At 34.7% G+C, this 21,828-nt stretch overlaps 1 protein-coding gene across 2 annotated transcripts in view; it reads right to left on the reverse strand.

The window, feature by feature from the left end:
- The window catches only part of ltk (leukocyte receptor tyrosine kinase), an 83,195-nt gene that overhangs the window by 50,780 nt on the left and 10,587 nt on the right, over nucleotides 1-21,828 (reverse strand). Inside the window, exons 1-3 of one of the 2 annotated variants that reach the window (XM_028000167.1) lie at nucleotides 8,752-8,806; nucleotides 3,499-3,585; nucleotides 513-662 (exon numbers count right to left, since the gene is read on the reverse strand). In XM_028000167.1, coding sequence (XP_027855968.1) covers nucleotides 513-662; nucleotides 3,499-3,585; nucleotides 8,752-8,791 — 277 coding nt within the window. In that variant the 5' untranslated portion in view covers nucleotides 8,792-8,806. Of the gene's footprint in view, nucleotides 1-512; nucleotides 663-3,498; nucleotides 3,586-8,751; nucleotides 8,807-21,828 lie in introns of those variants that run through there. The other variant, XM_028000166.1, reaches the window with a different exon arrangement.

The raw sequence follows: 21,828 nt of genomic DNA on the forward strand, positions 1-21,828 counted from the left end.
TAGAAATAAAATTTTACATTTCAATGGCTGTGTTCTGGAGGCTGAACCTTCTGCTGCATGTTTTCTTAGTCTTTTCTGGTTTTACTGAATGGCTTGAAATTGAACACTTGTGTGCTACTTAAATAAACGCACCCAGCTGGTTTTTTGGCATTAATTTCATGCTTTTTTTGGCATCTGGAAAATGCTTCAAAAACCTTCCAAATATAATGGCACAAATCAGCAGACACAGCCCGTTACCTAGCAACCACAGCGGAACTCTGCCCTGTTACCTAGCAACCCAAGATTTAAAGTGACAAGAGGCCCTAAAACAGCTCATTATGAAATGAGCTCAAATTGAGACTAAAATATAATTATCTAAGAATAATTATGTAAACAAATGTAATGAACATGTTAGTCCTATCCTAACCTGTTCAAGGAAGCATAATAGGCCACCTTTAAAATATCTTAGATCTTGCATTTGATTAAACTAAAATGAGTGAAATGCAAATCGATAATTCATCAGTGAGTCTCACCATCAGATCGACCCAGAGAGTGATCAATTTCAGGCGTCGTCCTGGCCCTAGTGCCTTTGAGCTGCTGAGGTGAAACCACTGACCAGTCACTGTGAGTGTTGTTGTATGTGAAAGTCCAGTAGCACAACGACTCAAAATCACAAGAGGTAACTGTAACATAATCAGAGGTTAGTCATTATCAGCATAAAACGCTTTAAACAAGCCTTCTATTTTCAAAGAGGAGTGATTATGCAATGAAAAACTGTGGTAAAAACAGAAAATTTATTATTTTCTCCCTGAAACAGAGGATCTAAACCACATGTGTCAAACTCAAGGCCCGGGGGACAAATCTGGCCCACAGTAGATTCTTATGTGGCCAAATTACATCAATAAGCCCCTCGAGTTTTTCACCAATTTGCAAAATTCACGCAAATTTCACACAAAATGAAAAGAGCCCCACATTTTTTCTGATTTTACTGCAAATTTTTCTCAAAATTGGTTAGAAACATTGGATTTAAATCACTGCTGCCTCAGCTTTACTTGATGTCAAATTATAGTCTGTGATCGATACGGCAGGTGATTAAAAAGTCACATTTAACATCATACATTAACACAAATATCGTAAAAAATTCCTTGCAATTTAATTTCTAAATTAAATTTCTAAATCAGCACCACAAAATCTGTGACTCTAAATGCAAAACTACACAAAAACAATCAAAATCCAGGAGGGACTGATCCCTCCTGGATCTGTGAAAAGATGTTCAATTTTATTTAATTTTAAGAAACACTTATTGAATGATAAAACAAACAGCTATTTATTAATATTTTTAATATTTTAATGGGTTTTATCAATACATTTTGGTACAACTGCACCTTTAAGAACATCCAGATTATTGATATGGCCCAAAATAAAAATGAGTTTGACTCCCATGATCCAAAGTATCTTTGGGTTTGGTCAACAAGTGACAGTATGATAAAGCAGGAGAGGAACAGAATAATTGAGGCAAAGTCTGTAGTGTTATGGGGAATATTTTGGTATGTTATGCTAAAAACAAATAGTTAAAAAGGATTTTAAAAAACACTTTACAACCCCCAACTGCTAGACAAAAATGTGTGTTTATTTGAGCAAATGTATGTATAATTCTGACCCTGATTGGTTTAGAGAAAATCTACAATAAATTCAAACTGAAGCACACAGTTTTTTTTTTGTTGTTGTTTAAAAAGTTTTCTCTCTCTTTCATCATTTAGTTCTGGAAAAAGGAAGATCAAGTTAGTTTGACATTCGTGCCTCTGATGAGTGAATGTAAACCTTTGACCACATCTGTAGCTAAAGTAAAAACAGAGAAAAGCACAAAAAGCAGAAGCAGTATCAAAACAGAGGTAAAATCTATGTTGGCAAAAGCAAAATAACAAATAAAAACAACTTGGTTCAACTCCACGGTGAGTGCAATACTTTAAAACATCAAAACATGTCAAAAACCTCATGATTAACTAATGTTTTACATAAGATGTGCGGTTTCACCCGACTTAAACTCAGTTTATAGCAGCCAGGCAGACAGGTCTGCTGTAAAGCCTGAGTGATTGTGAGTCTGTGGGGGGATGATGAACAGGATCAGAGGGAAGAACTCATTCAAGATGTAATGTGATTAATGAAGAGGAAACAGCCACCATAAAACTAACAACACTAAATCCCTATAGCTCCAAAAAAAACACAGAAATACAAGGCTTATCATTAAACTGTTGCTTCACAGATGCCCTCTGTCAACACTTGAAACGTCCTAAAAATATCCGCTCTGACTGAAAGTGTTTTTTTCTCTGCTGAGCAACTTCTGCGCTGAGTTTTCACTTAAATAAGAACTGAAACATTAACTTTTCATTCAAACCATGCATATTTTATTTGGTTTCTTGTTACTTAATCCCTAGATATGCATTTGGAATATATTTCAATGTTTTATCTCTTCATTTTATTAATTTATTCTTAATATTTCTGGGTCCCTGAATTTCAGGTCCCTTTTGATTGCATAAGGCACAAAAATGCCCTTCTAAAGGTAATATATTACACTTTTTATTTATTTTTTGATCAAATGTATTGTCATGAAAAGCATTCTTGATTTTTCTGAAATTTTTATTTTCAATTAATGCCATTAAAGCCTAAAAAGATTCTGGAGATTTCTCCTTAAATATGCAAAATAGACATTATAAGTATTTGGTTTTTCAGTTTCAAAACTTGATAAAACTTAGATGATCCAAACCCATTTGGTTTTTTACATTTTATTTAGTTTGTAAAAAGTTGCTAGATTATTAAATATACAATATTTATGTTGTAAATAACATTGTAAATTTCACTGTTTGACATTAAATCAGAATAAACTGACAGTAATATCAATAAATTTGAATATATATCACTATAAGTCCTGTTTTTCAGATTAGAAATACCTTAAAATAACAACATTTAAGCAGGTATTAAATACCCTTTTTATCAAGCCCACATTTCTGTAATAAAATGTGATTAAAATGTGACTGTAAGGGAAAAAAATTAAAAATGAACAGAAATAAAGGCTTTCAAACATCTATCGGTGTGTAAATAACCTATATAATATGCTTTATTTATTTAAGTTCTTGAAATAAATGAACTTTTAATAATATTTTAATTCATTGGATGTGTCTGTATGGAATAATCTAGTTTCAACACTATCCAAAATATTATGCATGTTGTGGCAAAAAAACATAAAAGACCAAATAAAAATGTGCATAAAAAATAATAAAAACACATTAATTAGAAACATCAAAAAGTCAATATAACAAAAAAAATGAAAATTACAAATATTGATAAAAAAAAAAGTAAAATCTACTAATATCAACACAACCAAAGTTACACAAAATAAAACGAGAAAAGACTAAAACAGTGCTGGAGCTTGGGGTCAAAACGCTCACATTCACATTCATATAATTATCTCAAATCATCGTCAAAATATTCAGTTCAACTGTCTGAACACATTAATCTTACTTTGGGTGTCATCCTCCAGGTGAGGCAGAAACTCATCTGAGAAGTTCTCATCAAAGGTGTAAGAAAACGTCTGCCAGGCGTTGCTTACTGTGAAAAGAAAAACAGAGAGGAAGAGATATATGCCACTGTTTTGCTTGGGTTAAAAAGACAAACAACATTCTGCCTGGTTGGAGGAGAAAATACTCAAGTCAGATAAGGACTAAAGAGACGGCGCATTGAAAAACATCATTTATTAGCTAAATATATGCACAAACAGACTGAGCGCAGGGTCAATCTTCCTTCTTCACTTCTTCCATTTCCTGCCAGTAAACAAAACCTTTCATAACCTTCATCTTCAATATTTGTGTATCACTTTATTTTCCTTTGTAAAGTTTTATTCAGATTTCCAGTTTAATTGAAGTTCATTTCAGTTCTGCTTTTTGCAACAACAAAAAAAAAGATTTCCAAACACTTTAAAACTACATGGAAGAGTAAAATAATAATCTCACATATACAAGAATAAAAAAATGCTTCAAGAAGTCACATCAAGATTATGAATGTTCTCAAAATGGCCATTAGTGGCTACATATACTGATAAAATTACATATAAAGCTGTTAAAATATGAATAAACAGCTTTCTCTGCATTTTATGAGTAGTTGGGTGTCCAAAGTGCGGTCCGAGGGCCATCTGTGGGCTTTGGAATGTGTTTGTGAGGCCCCTGAAAAATAGTTCAAATTTGGTCTTGGGCATATGGAGCCAAAGCTGATGATATGGACATTTTTTAAAACTGTTTTAGGGTGAGATTTCCATGGCACGTACACATCTTACAAAATGAATAATTTTTCTTTCATTAGCAGATAATAGCATGATGTCACGCCACAAACATCCAACAACTTTTCACTCAGAAACAAAAGTTTTAAAAGAAAATTCTCATTTTTTACTGCTGGAAATGAACCAAAAACAATTTATAGACCAATAAAATAGAGAATAATTGACTCGAAAAGTTAAATAAATGTAAGCATTACTGCTAATTTCACACTAATGTTAGTTTCAGTAAAAAAATTAAAATAAAAAATTACTTTTTCAATTTATTGTTGTGCAGGTAAGGGAGAAAGAATTCACATCAATATGATTTTTGCATGTTTTAATGGAGAGAAAAGACTAATTTTGTCCCCTGAAGATTTTCAACTTGGGGATTTTGGCCCTTGATACAAAAGTTTGGACACCACTTTCTTAAAGTTAAATACTATTAAACAATTTTTCATGTTAATGGAGTTTGGCAGAATGTAAAGAAATAGACACACAACTTTTTCTAAAGGCTCTATTTATGTGTCTCTCTACAGCCTAAAAGGCCAAATAAAAAGTTGAGTTTGAACTAAAATAGACATTTAAATCATTTAATGTGCATAAACAGACATGCAAACTAATCTTGCAGATTCAATCTTTCCTGCTAGACTGGTTAGAATTCCTAAAATTAATATTTTACATGTTGTTTAGCAAATTATACATTATAAACCCTCAAAAATGAGAAAAGCTTTGAGCTGCTGACTGAGAGTGATGGACTGGGCTCTGGACACATGATGTGACTTCGTCATGCTAACTAGCATGACAAATGGACCAAAGAGGACAGAGAGGATTACATCTCCATGCCGCTGCCACTTCAATCTGCCGCTGATCTCTGAATAGTAGCATGACTGTTTCTCTGCAGCCTGTAAGGCGAAGGTCAAACAAGTCAAGCAGAACAAACTGAGGTTTTCAAGAACAGCGGTTTTCCTTTTCATCCTAATCGGTTAGAGACGTAAATGATAAGGAGATAAGAGGCGGCCGAGCTATTTATTGACAAATATGGAATGAAAGCTCTCATACAGACTGCTGAATATCTTCAAAATAAACTGGAAAATTTCAAATATCTAAAAAAAGCGGGATAAACATTGACAGACTTGTATTGCCATAAAACCCTTTAGCAGTGAAGCTGCTCTACAACGTCTTTCTGTCTAACACTTTCAGTAGAAAAAAAACACTTTTATACAAAGATATCATTTACAACACCAACAAATGTGATGAGCACTCAAGACTTTTAAAAAGTGAACAAACATCCAGCTCTTTGTTGCTTTCTAAGACCAGAAACACTGTAAAACATTTGAAGGTGGTTTAACTTGAAAATGAAACTTTACCTGCTGCCTTGGAAATAAAATTTAAGTCAACAAGAATATTGTTTTGGTTTGAACTCAGAAATTAAAGTTCATAAAGTAGATTTAACAATGAGAGACAAATTGTCTAAACATTGTTTTGTAAGTTCATTAATCTTGAATTGTGAGTTTTAACTTAACCATTTAATTATTTCACAATATGCAAGAAAAATCAGCCCTCATCTAGTTAAAGAGCCACATTTCTCTGTTATTTTTACTCACAATATCAAGTTAAAATAACTACGGTACTTATTTTACTTTATAATAATTTAAATTCTTGTTTCGAATTGCGTGAACATTTTTGATCTGATAATGAATTTTATTAAACATCACAGTGAATTCACCTCAGAAACATGGAGTGTGCAAAGGGCATTAAAATAAACACAAGAGTCAGATCAATGTAGCACACTTCCATATCAGGGTACTAAAACATGCTGCTAAGCATTCTGGGAAATAGTTCACACTCCTGTCTTTTTCTTCTTTCAATTTTTTAAGTGTTAGCCTAAAATCTCTAGTTTATTCAACTCTTGGATGTTTGACAAAATTAATAAGAAGTTAACACCACTTACTGCTGTAAGTTTATCTTTTACAAACACACATTTAGGCTCAAAATCTAAAAACTCACTGAATTTATTTGACTTTAAAGAGAAGAAGACAGTAGACAACTAAATGCGGCTCAAATGTTTTACAGTGAAAGAGTAAAGATTGCAATTATTCGTTTAAAGGTAGAGCTAAAACTAAACAACTTCTAATAATATTCCACTTCCTCATTCTGTTTGCCATTTGTTCTTTAAAAGGTAAGAGTCTAAATAGCTTCAACAATTTAATTCAGCTGTGAAAGAACAGATTCACAACCTCTGTGTGTCTCACACATCCAATAATTCATCAAATCCACTTTTTCTACGCACGTAACTGGTAAATAGATACAAACACAAATGTGTTTTCAGCTGAAAGATGCAGAAAGAACAGAAAATCAGAAGATCATGCCATGACTGCTCATGTTCCCAGCTAGCTAGCATGTAGTATCTTTTTTCAGCTAAAACATTCATTCATTCATTCATTCATCACTGCAAAAACACAAAATGTTACTAAGTATTCCTGTTCCAGTTTCTAGTGAAAATATCTTAGTTCACTTGAAATTAGACAAAACCAACCTATAAGTAACTATTCAGCTAGATATAGGAGATTGTTTTCAGTGAATAAATCCTTAAAATTGCAGAAAAAGTACTTGCTTCCTACTAGCTTGTTTAAGCAATCGGCATGTACTACACTGCAAAAACACAAAATCTTACCAAATATTTTTGGATTAGTTTCTAGTTTTAAAATAAGACAAAACTACAAAACATCTCAGCTATAGAGGAGCTTGTTTTAAGTCTATAAATCATTAATATTGATGAAAAAGTACTTGTTTCGTTGGCAGACTATGTCACTTATAAAGTGCAAAAAATGTCTTCTAATAAGTTAAATAATCTGCCAATGGAACAAGTACTTTTTATGAATATTAAGGAACTTAAAAAGTTATTTTTGTCTTATTGTAAGTGTACTAAGATATTTGCACTACAAACTAGACATAAAAATTTAGTAAGACTTTGTTTTGATGGGGTTTTCTCAGCTTCAGTTGTATCTTGTTCTGTTATTCTGCATTTATAATGTATGAAGGAGGATTTAAAACATTGTAGATAAAAAAAAGAATGGTCACAGAGAATACATTTCTACCAAAAAGTTTAGAAAATATAATCTAAACTAGTTCCACTCGTACTTTTTCATAAACACTAAGGAATTATTGACTTAAACAAGCTCTTATTTCTTGCTAAAAAAAGTTAGTTTTGTCTTATTTCAAGTGTACAAAGATATTTGAGATTTTGTGTTTTTGCAGTGCTGTAATTTTATCATTTTTCACTGCCATTGGTAGGGTTTGTTTTTTAAGGTAACCCATGACTCAAGTCTTAAATGTGAAATGCTTGAATTCCTCTGCTGGAGGCATAAACTGGCCCCCTAAAGAGAGCAAACAATGGCCTTAGACTAAAAGGAGCTCACTCTCCACCCAGCATCTTCACGCTCAAAAGGTCAAGAGTAATTTTTTCACCATATAACATCTAAAATCTGTCCCTTTCGCTCATCCTTTTTGCTGACATTTCACGGCCACAGCAGGGCTACTCGCTTTAACTCAGAAAGCAGAGTTTCATCACTCTGATGGAAACCATAAATGATTTCAGACGGCCTACGTTTCAAAGAATTGTTTTTATACTTTCTGCCTGTGGTCCAGATGACTAAAATATTACAGTTTCTGATAGAAAAACAGCAGTTTAGTCCTTAAAGATGAAGAGTTTCAGGATGTTTTGCCCTCGATCCATTATAAGACACAACCTTACACAAGTTCCACAATTGACCATTAACTGTTTTAATGTGAAAAGTAACCAAAAGATGCAAAATAAAGTGTTTCTCAAACTTTTTCAGGCTGTGGACCCCATTTAACCCTAACCCTACCCCATTTAACAAACACCCACGGACCACCTAACTCGAAATTCCCCCCTCAATAACACATGTAAATATATCCAATTTGAAATTTAAATATTAGTCTCTTAACTTACTTATTGTTATTTTCTTTGTTCATCTTAAGAAGGGTGGTGCTGTTTTGTAAATGTGACAAGCCACGACAAAATCACAAATAAGTCTATTTGGGGCGTTTAGTTATTTACAGATTCAGAAAGTGGATTCTATGCTTTTCATTATTGTCCAATAATATATATATTTTTAAAGTTGATCTTTACTACCAAGTGTTGTGTAAATTAATAACATGTTAGGGATATTTGTAATGTAGAAACATAACGAGAAAAAAATAGACTTGAGTTGCTTTACCTGAAACAAAAATCCTCTTTTGCACTATTAAATATAAAAATTATCCACCCATTTATATCAATTATATTTATTTTCCGATTAAATAAAAACAACAATAGCTGTTAGCACGTAAGCAAAGCATTATAAGCAGGCAAAGTAGTACAACAAATAACAGTTCTCACCAACTGAGACTCGGTCATGGCATAGAGCCGTTCAAAAGAATCGAATCGCTCATGAATGACTCACCAATACTCTCAACGAGTATTTCTTGACTTCCTCCAATCATATAATCTTTAAGTTATTTGCTTCCCACCGGTATCTTCAGCTTTACTTTTGAGTGACACGGTTTTAAGCCACTCATCTATTATTTTTTTAAGCTAGCTTTAGCGTCGCTTTTTGAGCTGACGTCACGGCTAATAAACGGTCGTTTACATGCAGTACCTAGCAGACCACTAAGGGGCGCCCACGGACCACAGTTTGAGAAAGACTGCTCTAAGTTTTAGCTTGTGTGAAGTTTAGTTGTTCTTTTTGTATCTGTCCGGAAAAATTGGAACAACTCAAAAAAAATGCTGGAGAATTTATCCAATCAAAATGTTGGATTCGGGCTTTTGGGACAGAAATTGGGCAGTTTTAACCAAATTCGGACCCATTGACCCAGGATATGGTAAAATAAAAAAATTACCTCATTTAAAAATGTTGACTTCAGGCTCAGTATTCACGGATTCACCTATTGGTGGGCTATTTTTATACGTTTGTGTGGAAAATTTGCATATTTGAGAATTTTTCTGTTTAATTCACTGGATTTCATAGTGAATAATGAGTTTGTTCAATAGCCTTGAAACTATAAAAGAGGTAGCAGAAATTTGTGTCAGTTATGTTCAACACCAAGGAGTTTCTCATTTAAAATATTTTAAAACGCTCTTAAACATAAAGTTAGGCTTAAAATTCTTTGTAGTCCTGGCAGATTTAGATTTAAGATAACTTGTAACCCTGACTTAAATCTGGCAGAGAATATGTGGAGGGAGCTAAAGATTAGGGTGAAGGTACAGAGGCTGTCATTGAAAAACCAGTGCAAACATTCAAAACGTTGACTGCTTTAATAAGAAAAAACTTTTTTTAAAAGTATTTTCAAAAATTAAACCCACGTCTACAATGTCTTCTTATTTTTGATCAATGCCTGACTCATTTCCAATCCTAAACAAACATATTTGTTGAATCAAAGTATGTTTTAAAAACATGAGTGTTAAATTATTTGGTGGCTTTGTGTGTAATTTCACCCACCTAGATTTTATTTATTCAAATATAACGTTTAGTAATGCTGGCTAGCATTTCTTTTCTTTTCAACTGATTCTTTTGAAACTTTAACTGCAGGCTTTGGTCACTTTAACCCATTTTATTGAAGTTAATCAAACCCCATCATCACCCATGTTGGGTTAAATGAACCCTGATTCAGCAAACATTTGACCCAAGAATCAGCTAACAAAACAACTTTGTGTTGCTTTTCAACCTGTTGTCTCTTTATATATACAGACATGTAAGAAACAAACTAAAACATTCACAATTTACTCTTTTGTTACATTGATTGCTGATTATAGAAATAATCTGCAATGAAACTTCATTAACGTTTTAGAAAAAGTATGAGTTTCCTCCCCACCACCTTGGACTGGCGATAGCGCACGCTTAGCACTGGTTATGTCTGTTTTTACAGCTGTAGAAACAAATCTAGAATCCTGAGACTGGTTTTGTTTTGACTCCAAATGTTTGATGGACCAGCCAGAGAAAATAACTACGCTTGACTCCTTATCCAGCACTACAGACAAAAAAAACCAGCAAAATCCGTCATTTATGCACCATCACTTTTAATCTAATAACACCTTTTCGACATGATTCCTTCACTCAGATGTTATTCTTCAAGGTCAGGGCATGGAGTGTTCTGATAATGAAAGTAATATTCAAAAATTTAGTTTTTAATCACTTTGCTGTATTACTGTGTTTGTGGCTGCAGAACGGACAAACCAACAAAAAATAGGTACAAACTGAAATAATGGACATGTTTTTCTCTGGATGTATTTCATACAATCTGCTTTGTAGATTCAATGTAAAGATAAAGAAAATGGCGGGTCAGCAGTAAAGAGGTTTTGCAATTATTAATGGTTGTTTAAAATATTATTTGTTTATTAAGCTGCCTGTAGTAAAATATCTGATGTAATGTGTGCGTTTTTGGCTGACAGCTTTTGGACAGAATGTGATCATGCCTGAATGCATCCAAGAAAAAATGCTGGACTGGAACAGAAAATACAGATATGTAAATGCCGTAAGAATTTTAGTACTTTGAAGTATGATTTTTGTCAAAAGCAACCATTTAGAGCGGCGGATTATAGGCAGACATGGCTAACCACAAACTGTATTAAATACATTGCCTGGGTGCCAGTTTGTTAGGTATCCAGGCTGCCATCTCTGGTTGAATTTTATTCTCCTACTTATGAACTCAAATTAAGAATTAGAGAATTTGCTCTTACTACATATATGTTGTGAGGTCATTATGTTTTACATTTACAGCGATGACTCTGCAGTCATTGTGCGTATTATAAAGTTTGTCATTGTCAGAAAAACAACCATTGTATCGTGGATGTGAACAAAACAAAGGAAACTGGACTGGAGATGCAACAGTAAAGCTATGAATAAGAAGGAGAATAGCTAATTTTACAATACATTTTTCTCATGTTATAGGTGAAATAATCTGCCAGAGGAACTAATATTTTTTTCATCAATATTAAGGAATTATTGACTTAAAACAAGCTCAGATATTTCACTGAATGTTACTCATAACTTACTTGTGACGTGGAGTTTCATAAGGAGCTTCTTAAAGAAACAGACGCCCAATTTCAAGGCATTAAATTACAAAGTCAAATTTCCTTTAAGTCATGTAGCACTGAAGATAATATAGTTACTTTATTATGCTATAAAATGGCACTAGGTAATTGGAAAATACACAATACTGTCCCTTTAAGTTGAACTGTACTTATGTTCTGATTTAATCTCCACCGTGTCTTTGCTTCAGGGGGTCGCCCTGACTTCCTGTGTCATCTGTGGTTTATTATTAGCATGACAGCAAACATATTGAACACAACCACGTCTAGACGGTGGTTGGACTTAATCTGTTATAATCTGTGTCTACCAGATTCACCAGCTCTTCCCAGTCTGTGGTTTCCCACATGGAGTGTGTGGGAACTGGTTGTGCTCCACTGTGGCTGCATGTAGACACACCTGGTATGCATATAACAAATCTCTCTGTTCCCTATGGGGCAGGAGAGGAGTCCAGAGCAACATAATTGAATTTACCAGAAATTTTAAAGAAGGCTGCAGGTTTTTAAATCTGCTGCCCTGCCGTGAGTGTCTATATGTTCTCACAGGCAGTGTCTGCATCAGTATGTAAACACAGATGGAAATAATGCTGTTGAACTTCTTTGGGAGATATTTTTATGATTGTGGAATGATACAACAGATGCCATAAATGGTCGATTTAATAAATAAATGTAGGAAATATATGCCAAATTTAATTCAGTTTATGTAATTTTAAAAGGTACGTAGCCCAGAAGGGTTAATTAAGACAAAAAAGCAAAATTTTTCTTCTGTTTCTTTGAATTGTAGCTGAAAGAGATGCAAAAATATGTGCATTTGTCCTTTCTGCTACCTGTTACACAGCTTTACAATTTCATTACCACTCCGAGTAGTGTGTCCTCAATGAGCGGGACATTTCAGCATATAGTGAAGAAAATAACATTCAGTTTTTAGAAATCTTTGTTTTGCCTTGTGACAAAAAGGTCTTACATACCGTTTTGTATAACTAAGAAATTAAAATCCAATGCAAGCAGGAACGAATGCACAACAAGATGCGCTAAATGCACAAGTTGCATTTTCTTCTCAGGTAGAAGATTTACAGCTGTGCTGAGAGCGTGTCGTAACCCTCATCACCTTCATTCAAGCGTGAGTCACTCTGTGGGTCAGTTCATGGTGTTTATTCCCCTGCAGAAAGATGCATGAGTGGACTAGAGCTGTAATTTTGTGTAATCATAAAATCTGTTCCTGTCAGATCTGAAAAGAAAATGCAACAAACCTTGAGAGTAGAAGACGAAGAAAAGTGAATAGTTTGACAGGTAAAACAGAGGTGATGCTCCACACTAATTAATTTTGAATATGAATTTTAAGGAGTATGCTTGGTGAAGTAATTCACCTACAGTACTCACAGCACTTCAGCCCAAATACATTTTCAAATTTGTTTCTTACTATAGACATTATGCAAGATGTTCAGAATATGTGGCGGTGTGCACCACTTTGAAAAAGCATCCGTCTTTGTACCAATTTATTGGCCCGATTACTACCAGACCTATATAATAATAATAGTTAAAAAACATCAAAATAAAACCTGTTTGACACCATAAATATATCTAAAACAAACTCCTTATTTTTCAATCAAAAGTTGCTGATATCTAGCAGTTTTGTGACTTCAGAAAACCACCGTTGAGGCATTTCCATAATTTCCCTATAATTTCACAAATCGGAATTACGAAAATAAATTAGATTAATGAAAAGAGGGCAATTTTGAAAATAAAAACTTATTTTTTCTTTAAACATTTTTGTGCTAGCATGTTTTCAGATGTATTAAAGTGAGTTTAATTTGCAAAACTGCAAATGAAAACCTTTTTTTGCATCACACGAGTCGTAATCAACAACAGGATGTTACTACTGGTGGAAACGACAAAGAAGACAACAGGAAGTGGTAGGATGATGGCACTGCATATTTTTTAATGACTTCATGCATGAACAAACTTATTCCCCTGTGATGTTAATTGCGTTTCTTATTTAATTTATACATTACAATCACAAAACTGTGTTTTTTCAACACAAAGTTTTGCACACATTGGCAAGCAAAATGAATAATCAAATTTTACTGAAGTTCTCAAAATGTTTTTTGCAGGGAAAAAAGAAAAACGTTACTGTTTAGCATCACATATGATTTCATCTCACAGATTCAGCTTAAAAAGGGTGATAAGGCATTGCAGTGATTGGTCAGAAAGGAACAACACTTGCCTCTGGTAAGGTCAAAGTTCAGGATTCGACATCTAGAATTCCTGTCAAAACCACTGCAGACCAAAATCACACAAACTCCATTCCACATATGCCAGCACGGAGGACTAATGAGACAAAAGTGAAAAAGTTCATGTAGATTCATGGATAACAATGTGTCTTTTTGAGTGAGAAAATAAAAGTATGTTATGAATTTTAGGAAATCTAGGACATCTCACTTATCACATAACGGATTTAGGCTCCAAGCCCACAAGCAACTCTGCAGGGAAAAGCAAGTATAGACAGTAGGTGGATGGATGTTGTTAATAAAGGATTATATAAGGGTCTTATAAGTTGAAATTTCTGTGTAGGAGAACTGAAAGCATCTTTTCAGCTTGAAAGGCCTCGACAACACTGATGACATTAAACGGAAAGGTCACTATCAGTAATTATGTTCCTGAGATGGAGAGTCGGTGCGTAATGCCGCCATCTTCATCCACTCCCCAAACGTCTTCCTCAGTGATGTCAGCGTCACCCACACGGGAAAACTAATAGCACCATCACATGACTGGGGAAAATTGACCTTTTCTGAGCTCCATCTGATGCCAAAACTAAAGCTAAACTTAATATTCAATAAAATGCAACTTGCTCTAAATTACATTAAATTACTAAGTTACTGAGAGAAGAAGTCCAGAAATGCATTTTTCATAATGTACTGATGATTGATACAAGAACTCAGCCAATTATATGGCTGAGTCCTTTTAACATTCCTGCTGTGTCTCTAAGCTTGGTGTATTTATTTGTCTTCTGCCCAGGAAAGGCTCTTCTTACTTAGTGTCTCAATAGATTTTTGCATGAGGACTTCCAGATAGTCGCCTTACAGTAAAGCATCATTTGTGTTCATTACTTGAAATAAAATCTTCATTTGTCAGGTTTTATAGGGGGAGTTTATGGGGGAAACCTAAAACTGGTTTGATGCTTATCCAAATAAAAAGTAAAAGCCAGACAAGGTTTTATCAGATGGTCAATTCCCTGTTCATTCTTTTTCCATCACTCAGATATATTTTGAAAGCTTCAACCGTTTGAACTCATCTCGTCTGTTCAACAAATACGAACATACATACCAGCACGCACATGAACCATAAATATACTTTGCATCTTCAATTTTCTGTCAGTCAACTGCAGACTTGTTAGTAATTAGAGGCATTCAAACACAACCACACAAACTGAGAAATCCACAAAATGCTCTTAAGCCGTCCTTAACGAGGTCGCTCACACAACGTGGGAATGATTACTGACAGCTTTTGTTAAGTCGCGAGGACACAAAGTTCTTGGCTTCTGCTCACACTTATTTTATGGACCTGCAGACTTCCAACTTTTACATATTGTTTAGCTGCAGAGGATTATCAGTAAAGTCCCACTTGTAAAACATTTTATTACTAGTTTCGGCTCAGTTTAGCTCTCTTATCTTCACCTCTTTTGCTTTGGTTTTCTACATGCTGCACAGTGAAAATGAACACATCAGATTTGACCTTTAACCTACAAAGTTTTGTTCACCCACATATGAACCGAACTGTCAGTTTTTAAACCATAGGGAATTAAAACTGCCCATCTTTTTATAACAACTTCTGGAACAGCTTTTCATATCGTTTTGTATGGATGTAGGTTAATATATGCTCAAGTTGACTTCTGAAAGTCCTGAACCCATTATTTTATGGTTAGTGGTTGAAAACAAGCTAATAAGGGATTAGCCAACCCACTTAAAAGACATCCAAAACAACTGCCAGCATGCCCACATCTGGCTAACAAAGGCAGTTCACCCTAAAAGCAGACCATAAGATGCTGAAGAAAGTCTAAGGCTCATACAGTGTCATTTTTAGGAGTATATTTACAGAAAACTATATTTATAAGGTTAACTTTCACAACATGTTTGAAAGAAGGAAACTTTTGCTTCACAAAACATAAAGATCAGACTTAAAGGTGTCCTACGATGCTTCATTGAACAGATTAGGATTGGTCTATTGACTATACAAAACATGCTTATCACATGTTTTTTGTCACAAAATCATTCTTAGGCAAAAATTTACTGTACAGTTTTGTCTATTTTGGGCTATTTCAGGGCGACTTGTAACTTTAAATCCAGATAAGCTGCTGTTGGCCACGCCCCCAAATCAATGTTTAAACTTGCACGTGAAAATGGCTGCAAGCAATTATACAACTGTACATGTTTGAACAGCAGAAGTGGAGCCTCCTGCACAAGCAAGAAGAATGCAGCAAGTGGTTTCTGGATGGCAAGTCAGCAACAAAACACGTGTCTTTTCCAGCAGCCATTGTACAGCGGTAAAACCAGCTGACCAAATTTGATGGAGCTCCACTTGGGTTGCTAGGTCACGGCTTTGCTGGGGTTACTAAGCAACAGTGCAGTGTCTGCTGATTTGTGACGTTACATTCTGGAGGTTTTGAAATGGCTCATTTTCCAGACACCAAAAAACATAAATGTTTTGCCAAAAACCAGCTGGGCTTTTTCTACTGCTGTTTTTAGAAGCAGTAGAAACACAAATGGAAGTACAAAAACGTGCAAGATGTTAATTTTGCCAGAAGAAAGACGACAAATACAGCCTTTAGCTTTATCCATATGAAAAACTGGAGGTGAAATCTTCATGGTTTGGGAAGTTTTGGGCGTTACCATCATAAGATCCACCATGTATTTGAGAAAAATGTGAAATCATCTGCAAGAAAATTAAAGCTAAGACTCAACTCTGCAACCTGACAGAGATGGATGACATAAAAGTAGATAAATCAAGAATTTGGTGGGGAAAAAAGAAAGTCCTGGACAAAGATAAAGCCCAGATCTTTATCTCACTAAGATGCTGTGGAGTGACTTGAAACGGGCTGTAAATTCAAGAAACTCCTCAAACATCTTATAGCTAAGAGCAAAGAGAAAAGGGAAACTTTCTGAAGATCAATGTTAAAGCCTGAAAGAAGCATCTTCCTGATGGGTTTTCAAAAAAGCGACAAAACACATTTTTAATCCTCCAGTGCAAAGAGAAATTATTTATCCCTCCGATTGCTTTTAAAACCGAGACTTATTGTTTACAACCTCAAAAAACGTTAGAGCAAAAAACATAAAGATTTTTGAAGTTTATACATGCTTTAGACACTTTTTGAAACTAGAAATTTGCTTTACAGAATCTTCTACAGCCTCAGAAAATAAAATGCATTTAGTTCACATTAATGCAATAAAACCTCAAAAATTCCCCAACAGTTGGTTCCATGAGAAACTACTACAATTCAGTAAGTATTATAGAAATATCCTCTAGTAATTCAATTTAAATATTTATCTCCCAGGTTACAAAAACGCTTCTCTGAAGATTTCAAGATCTGATTGATTCCCGTAACACTTTCAAAATGGAGGCTCACATTTTCCTCAAGTTGGATCTCACATTTTTAGTTGCTACTGCTGATTAAAAGCATGTTAAACTCAGTTTCAACACTAAAAACTTGCTTCTTTTTGGAAGAGTGACCTATTTTCTCACAACATATCAAAAATCAATCACTGACTTTATTAATTAAAAAATAACACATAAACTAAAGCTTTTTTTTTTTGCATTGAATGATCGCTATCAAGATTGGGAAACTCTTGTAGATTTCTCTGTTATTATTATCAATATTATTATTCAGACTAACAGATATTCTCTGATATCAACTGATTCGTTTTATTATAAACAATCACTCATCTGAAGGACTACCCTGACTACAGCGCTTAGTACTCAAAATATTAAATAAAAGGACTAAATTTTAAGATTTACTTAGTTTATTGCTCTCTGAGGACTCTAAGGAAAGAGGTTTGTTTTTAAGTTTTGTCTTTAATCTGAGGTTTGACAATAAAATGAAGAATAAATTCAAAGTCTCCACCTATGATTCGACAGCTAATAAAACCAGAACCACCAGGGACAGAATTGGAAAAAGTACCAGATACTTGTTTACTTCCTCCATGACCTGTTCCTTATTGTGCATTGAAAATTGAAACCAGGTGATATTTAAAGCAAAAATCTCAGGTGTTGAGCAAAACAAAAAAACTACATCAATTGAGCCTTTTAGGATAAGTAAGGAAAGAGTTTTGTGCACAAAAGGAAAGTTTTATAAATCCCATTGCGCTTATAAGACTTTATTTAAAAAGTAGTGTTTTAACTAATCAAGATATTAAGTCATTTTTTGAGTGTATTTAAGAATTGTGTCAACATCAAATATTTGCTCAATTTTGAAGCTAGATTTATATTATCCTATAAACGGTTGGCTAAAAATGCAGTTTTATTATGTTTTCCACTTTTACATAAAAGCTTTACAGCTCTCAAACTCCAGTCCTCGAGGGCCGCAGTCCTGCAGTTTTTAGATGTGCCACAGGTACAAAACACTGGAATGAAATGGCTTAATGACCTCCTCCTTGTGTAGATCAGTTCTCCAGAGCCTTAATGACCTAATTATTCTGTTCCGGTGGTGCAGCAGAGGCACATCTAAAAGTTGCAGGACAGCGGCCCTAGAGGGCTGGAGTTTGAGACCCCTGCTTTACAGTGTACTAAAAATGTGGTGTTTTTGCTCCTCAAAATCCAATATGGCTGCCTTAAAAAGAGCTAAATTAAGTTAAAAAAAAGTTTATTTGTAGTGCCTAACTACAACAGTTTGAAAAGGAATGATTTAGACAAATGTATAGTACATGATGCAAACAAACAAACAAAGAAAAACTGCAACCGGAGTTATTGGGGAAGGAGACATCAGGAGGGGGTGATCAGCCAATCAGAGGCAGAAGTGAGTTAATATTAGAACTGTGTCATTTTGAATGCAGAGTGGAAAGATTTATTCTATTAATTTTAATAATTGTTTTATAACAAGCTTCTTAGACTAGAGAGAGACTAACAAGGTCAGTCTATTACTCTTCAGAGGGCAACTGCATAATTTTCACATTAAAGGTTTCATTCTAATGAATAAAATTCTTTTTTTTTTAAAGTAAACACGCAAAGTTACAACTAATCACTGACTATTTCAATACTTTCTTAGTTGCTGTTGCTGAGCTTGGTAGAACATTTAACAGAACATTAACCTGCAGTGACAGGCAATGAACTAAGCTTATAAAGATTAAGCATAAACGGTAAAATTTATTGTTTGTGTGCACATTTTATATTTGACCAACTGTATTCTCGTTATACATATATAAAAACCTTATTTCCCTTGTATGTTTAAATATCGTCACTGAGCGAAGTGGCGTAAAAATCAAATGTCTTGTTTTTGCACAGAAATGTTGATGATGAAAGCTGATTCTGATTGTTTTCATCTAAAATAAAACCAGCTTCAAAATTATTGTGCCCAACGTTTTATGATTAAAATAGAAAAATGGTATGTGGAAATATTTCTTTTTTCCAATCACTTTCTGGTGAACTAAATCAAATTTAAACTTACTTTTGTTCTTGAACGCCACCTTTTTGGGAGAATAGAGGTTTAAAAGTACAAATGTTTTACACCAAAGTGTAAATGAATTATTAGATATTTTCCACTCCTCTGATTTATTAAATGTAGGATGTTTTTGTACTTTCTAACTGATTCTGGGCTGCCATAAAGTGTGTTGGTGACATAATTGGGTCTTTATTAAGGTTTTCAGTTAATTTCAAAACAATCCATCAAGATTTTTTACTTATTATTTTGCACACAAAAACAGTTTTACTATTGTTTGCAGCCAGATGCACATCTAAAGACGCCTTCATGCGCTGTGAATCAGGCTTCCAGCATTTAACAATTAAGCCCCATGATTCAATTTATAGTTTAATTGGTTGCAGCTTGGCTCCATTTAACTGGTTTACAGTAAAAGACGCACAAACATGTCACCCTTTCACAGAAAAAAGTTTTTTTAAACATACCATTCAGTTTTCTCCGACAAGAAAATATAAAAACAAGGCTTTGAAAGCAATGTCCTTGACATTTATATAACATATAAATTCAATGTTACCACAATTCAGCAGACATAAAGGAAAAAAACATGTGATTTTGATATAATTGGTATTTTGAGCAATTATTAAGGAAAAAAAGGAAAATAACCAAAACCTGCATTCATATATATATATATATATATTATTAAAACTTCATTTGTTTATCATTTTTAGTCAAAGTTTTTAAGAGCCACGTTGCAGGTTGTAGACCCCTGTTATACAATAACTAACAACTTGAGTGACTTATACAAAATGCATTTACCCAATTAGAAATCTCTTGTCACTGGAAATTTCTAAGTAAACTAAATGCGTGTACTAAATTCACATCTAATGCACACATTATCATAAAGCTCAACAGCACTTCTAAACTGTGAACCCATTATTTTGTGGAACAAACAGGAAAATGGAAAATGCACCGGATCAGAAACTTGGTGAATTTTCATCCTCAGTTCATCCTCACCATGACTCACCACTTTACTGCAGTTAAGTGGAATCAGCTGTCCAGCGACTTCAGAGAGATTACTGCTGACAGTGTGCTAATTTAATGCTTCCTGAAATATGGGGAAAATTAGAAACACAAGGATGAGTCGGTAACGGTTGCTTTGAGTGTTGTTTGTTCTCTTCCTCCATCAGAACTGTTCTGACATGTTGTTGTTTTTGCACTCTGACGAGATCTCCACCCTCTTATTTGGAAACGATCTGTGCAGACAGAAAGGACATGTTTCGTATTTCAAACTAATAGTTGGCAAGAGATGTTACTAAGAGATACACTCTACAGCCAAAAGTATTCGCTGACCTGCCTTGACTCACATATGAAGTTAAGTGACATCCCATTCTTAATCCATGGGGTTTATTCAGTATGATATTGGTCCACCCTTTGCAGCTTGAACAGCTTTTACTCTTCTGGGAAGGCTCTCCACAAGGTTTAGGAGTGTTTATAGGGATTTTTGACCATTCTTCCAGAAGTGCATTTGTGAAGTCACACACTGATGTTGGATGAGAAGGTCTGGCTCTCAGTCTCTGCTCTAATTCAACTTAAAGGTGTTGAGGTCAGGACTCTGTGGAGGCCAGTCAAGTTCATCCACACCAGTCTCTACCTTCCATGTCTTTATAAACCTTGCTTTGTGCACTGGTGAACAGCTATGTTGATAAAAGGAAGCGGTTAGCTCCAAACTCTTCCCACAAAGTAGGGAGTTTGGAATCGTCCAAATTGTCCTGGTATGCTGAAGCATTCATAGTTCCTTTCACTTGAACTAAGGAGCAAAGCCCAGCACCTGAAAAACAAGCCCACAGCATAACCCCCCCTCCACCAAACTTTACACTTGGCACAATGCAGTCAGGCAAGCACCACTCTCCTGACTCAAACCCAGACTCATCCATTAGATTGCCAGATGGAGAACGCGCCTCCACTGCTCTAGAATCTAGTGGCGCCGTACTTTACACCACAGCATCTGACGCTCTGCATTGACCTTGGTGATGTCTGGTTGGATGCAGCTGCTCCACCATGGAGCTTCCATTCCACGAAGCTCTCTGCGCTCTGTTCTGGAGCTAATCTGAAGGCCACATTACGTTTGGAGGTCTGTAGTGATCGACAGCAGAACGTTACTGACCTCTTTGCACTATGCACGTCAGCATCCGCTGTCCCCGCTCCATCAGTCTACGTGGGCGACCACTTCGTGGCCGAGTTGCTGTCGTTCCCAAACATTTCCATTTTCTCATACTACAGCTGACAGTTGACTGTGGAATATTTAGGAGCGAGGAAATTTCACGACAGAATTTGCACAGGTGGCATCCTATCACATGGAAGTGATTGGATGCCACCTGATTCCAATAATTTGGATGGGTGAGCAAATACTTTTAGCAATATAGTGAATGTCACATGAGGATAGGAATATATATATGGAATCAGCCTTTAAAACCATTGTTTTCCTAAATTAAGTTTGTCAAAATGTATTTTAAAATATGAAAACTGAACCACAGGTAAGCTGTTTTCTATATAATTTGTCTGAAACAAGTTACTCGCTTTTCATGGGTTATGATAGTTTTTTTTATGTCCAAGGTTGTGATATAGTTGCAGTTGAAGTTCACATTTCTGTGAGTAAAACAAGTGAAATTCAGCTTTTGTCGTAAATTGTACCATAAGTGTTGTGTTATAAAGACAGATGATGTTAAGTACAACAGGTTTTCAGCCAAAAACTAAATTATGATGTCCATTGTGTGAGATTTAGGTGTTTATTCTGGTGTAGGCCGTATTTGTTTTATTTATTGTAACTTGGAG

This window comes from Xiphophorus couchianus, chromosome 19, assembly GCF_001444195.1.
Source record: "Xiphophorus couchianus chromosome 19, X_couchianus-1.0, whole genome shotgun sequence".
NCBI lineage: Eukaryota > Metazoa > Chordata > Actinopteri > Cyprinodontiformes > Poeciliidae > Xiphophorus > Xiphophorus couchianus.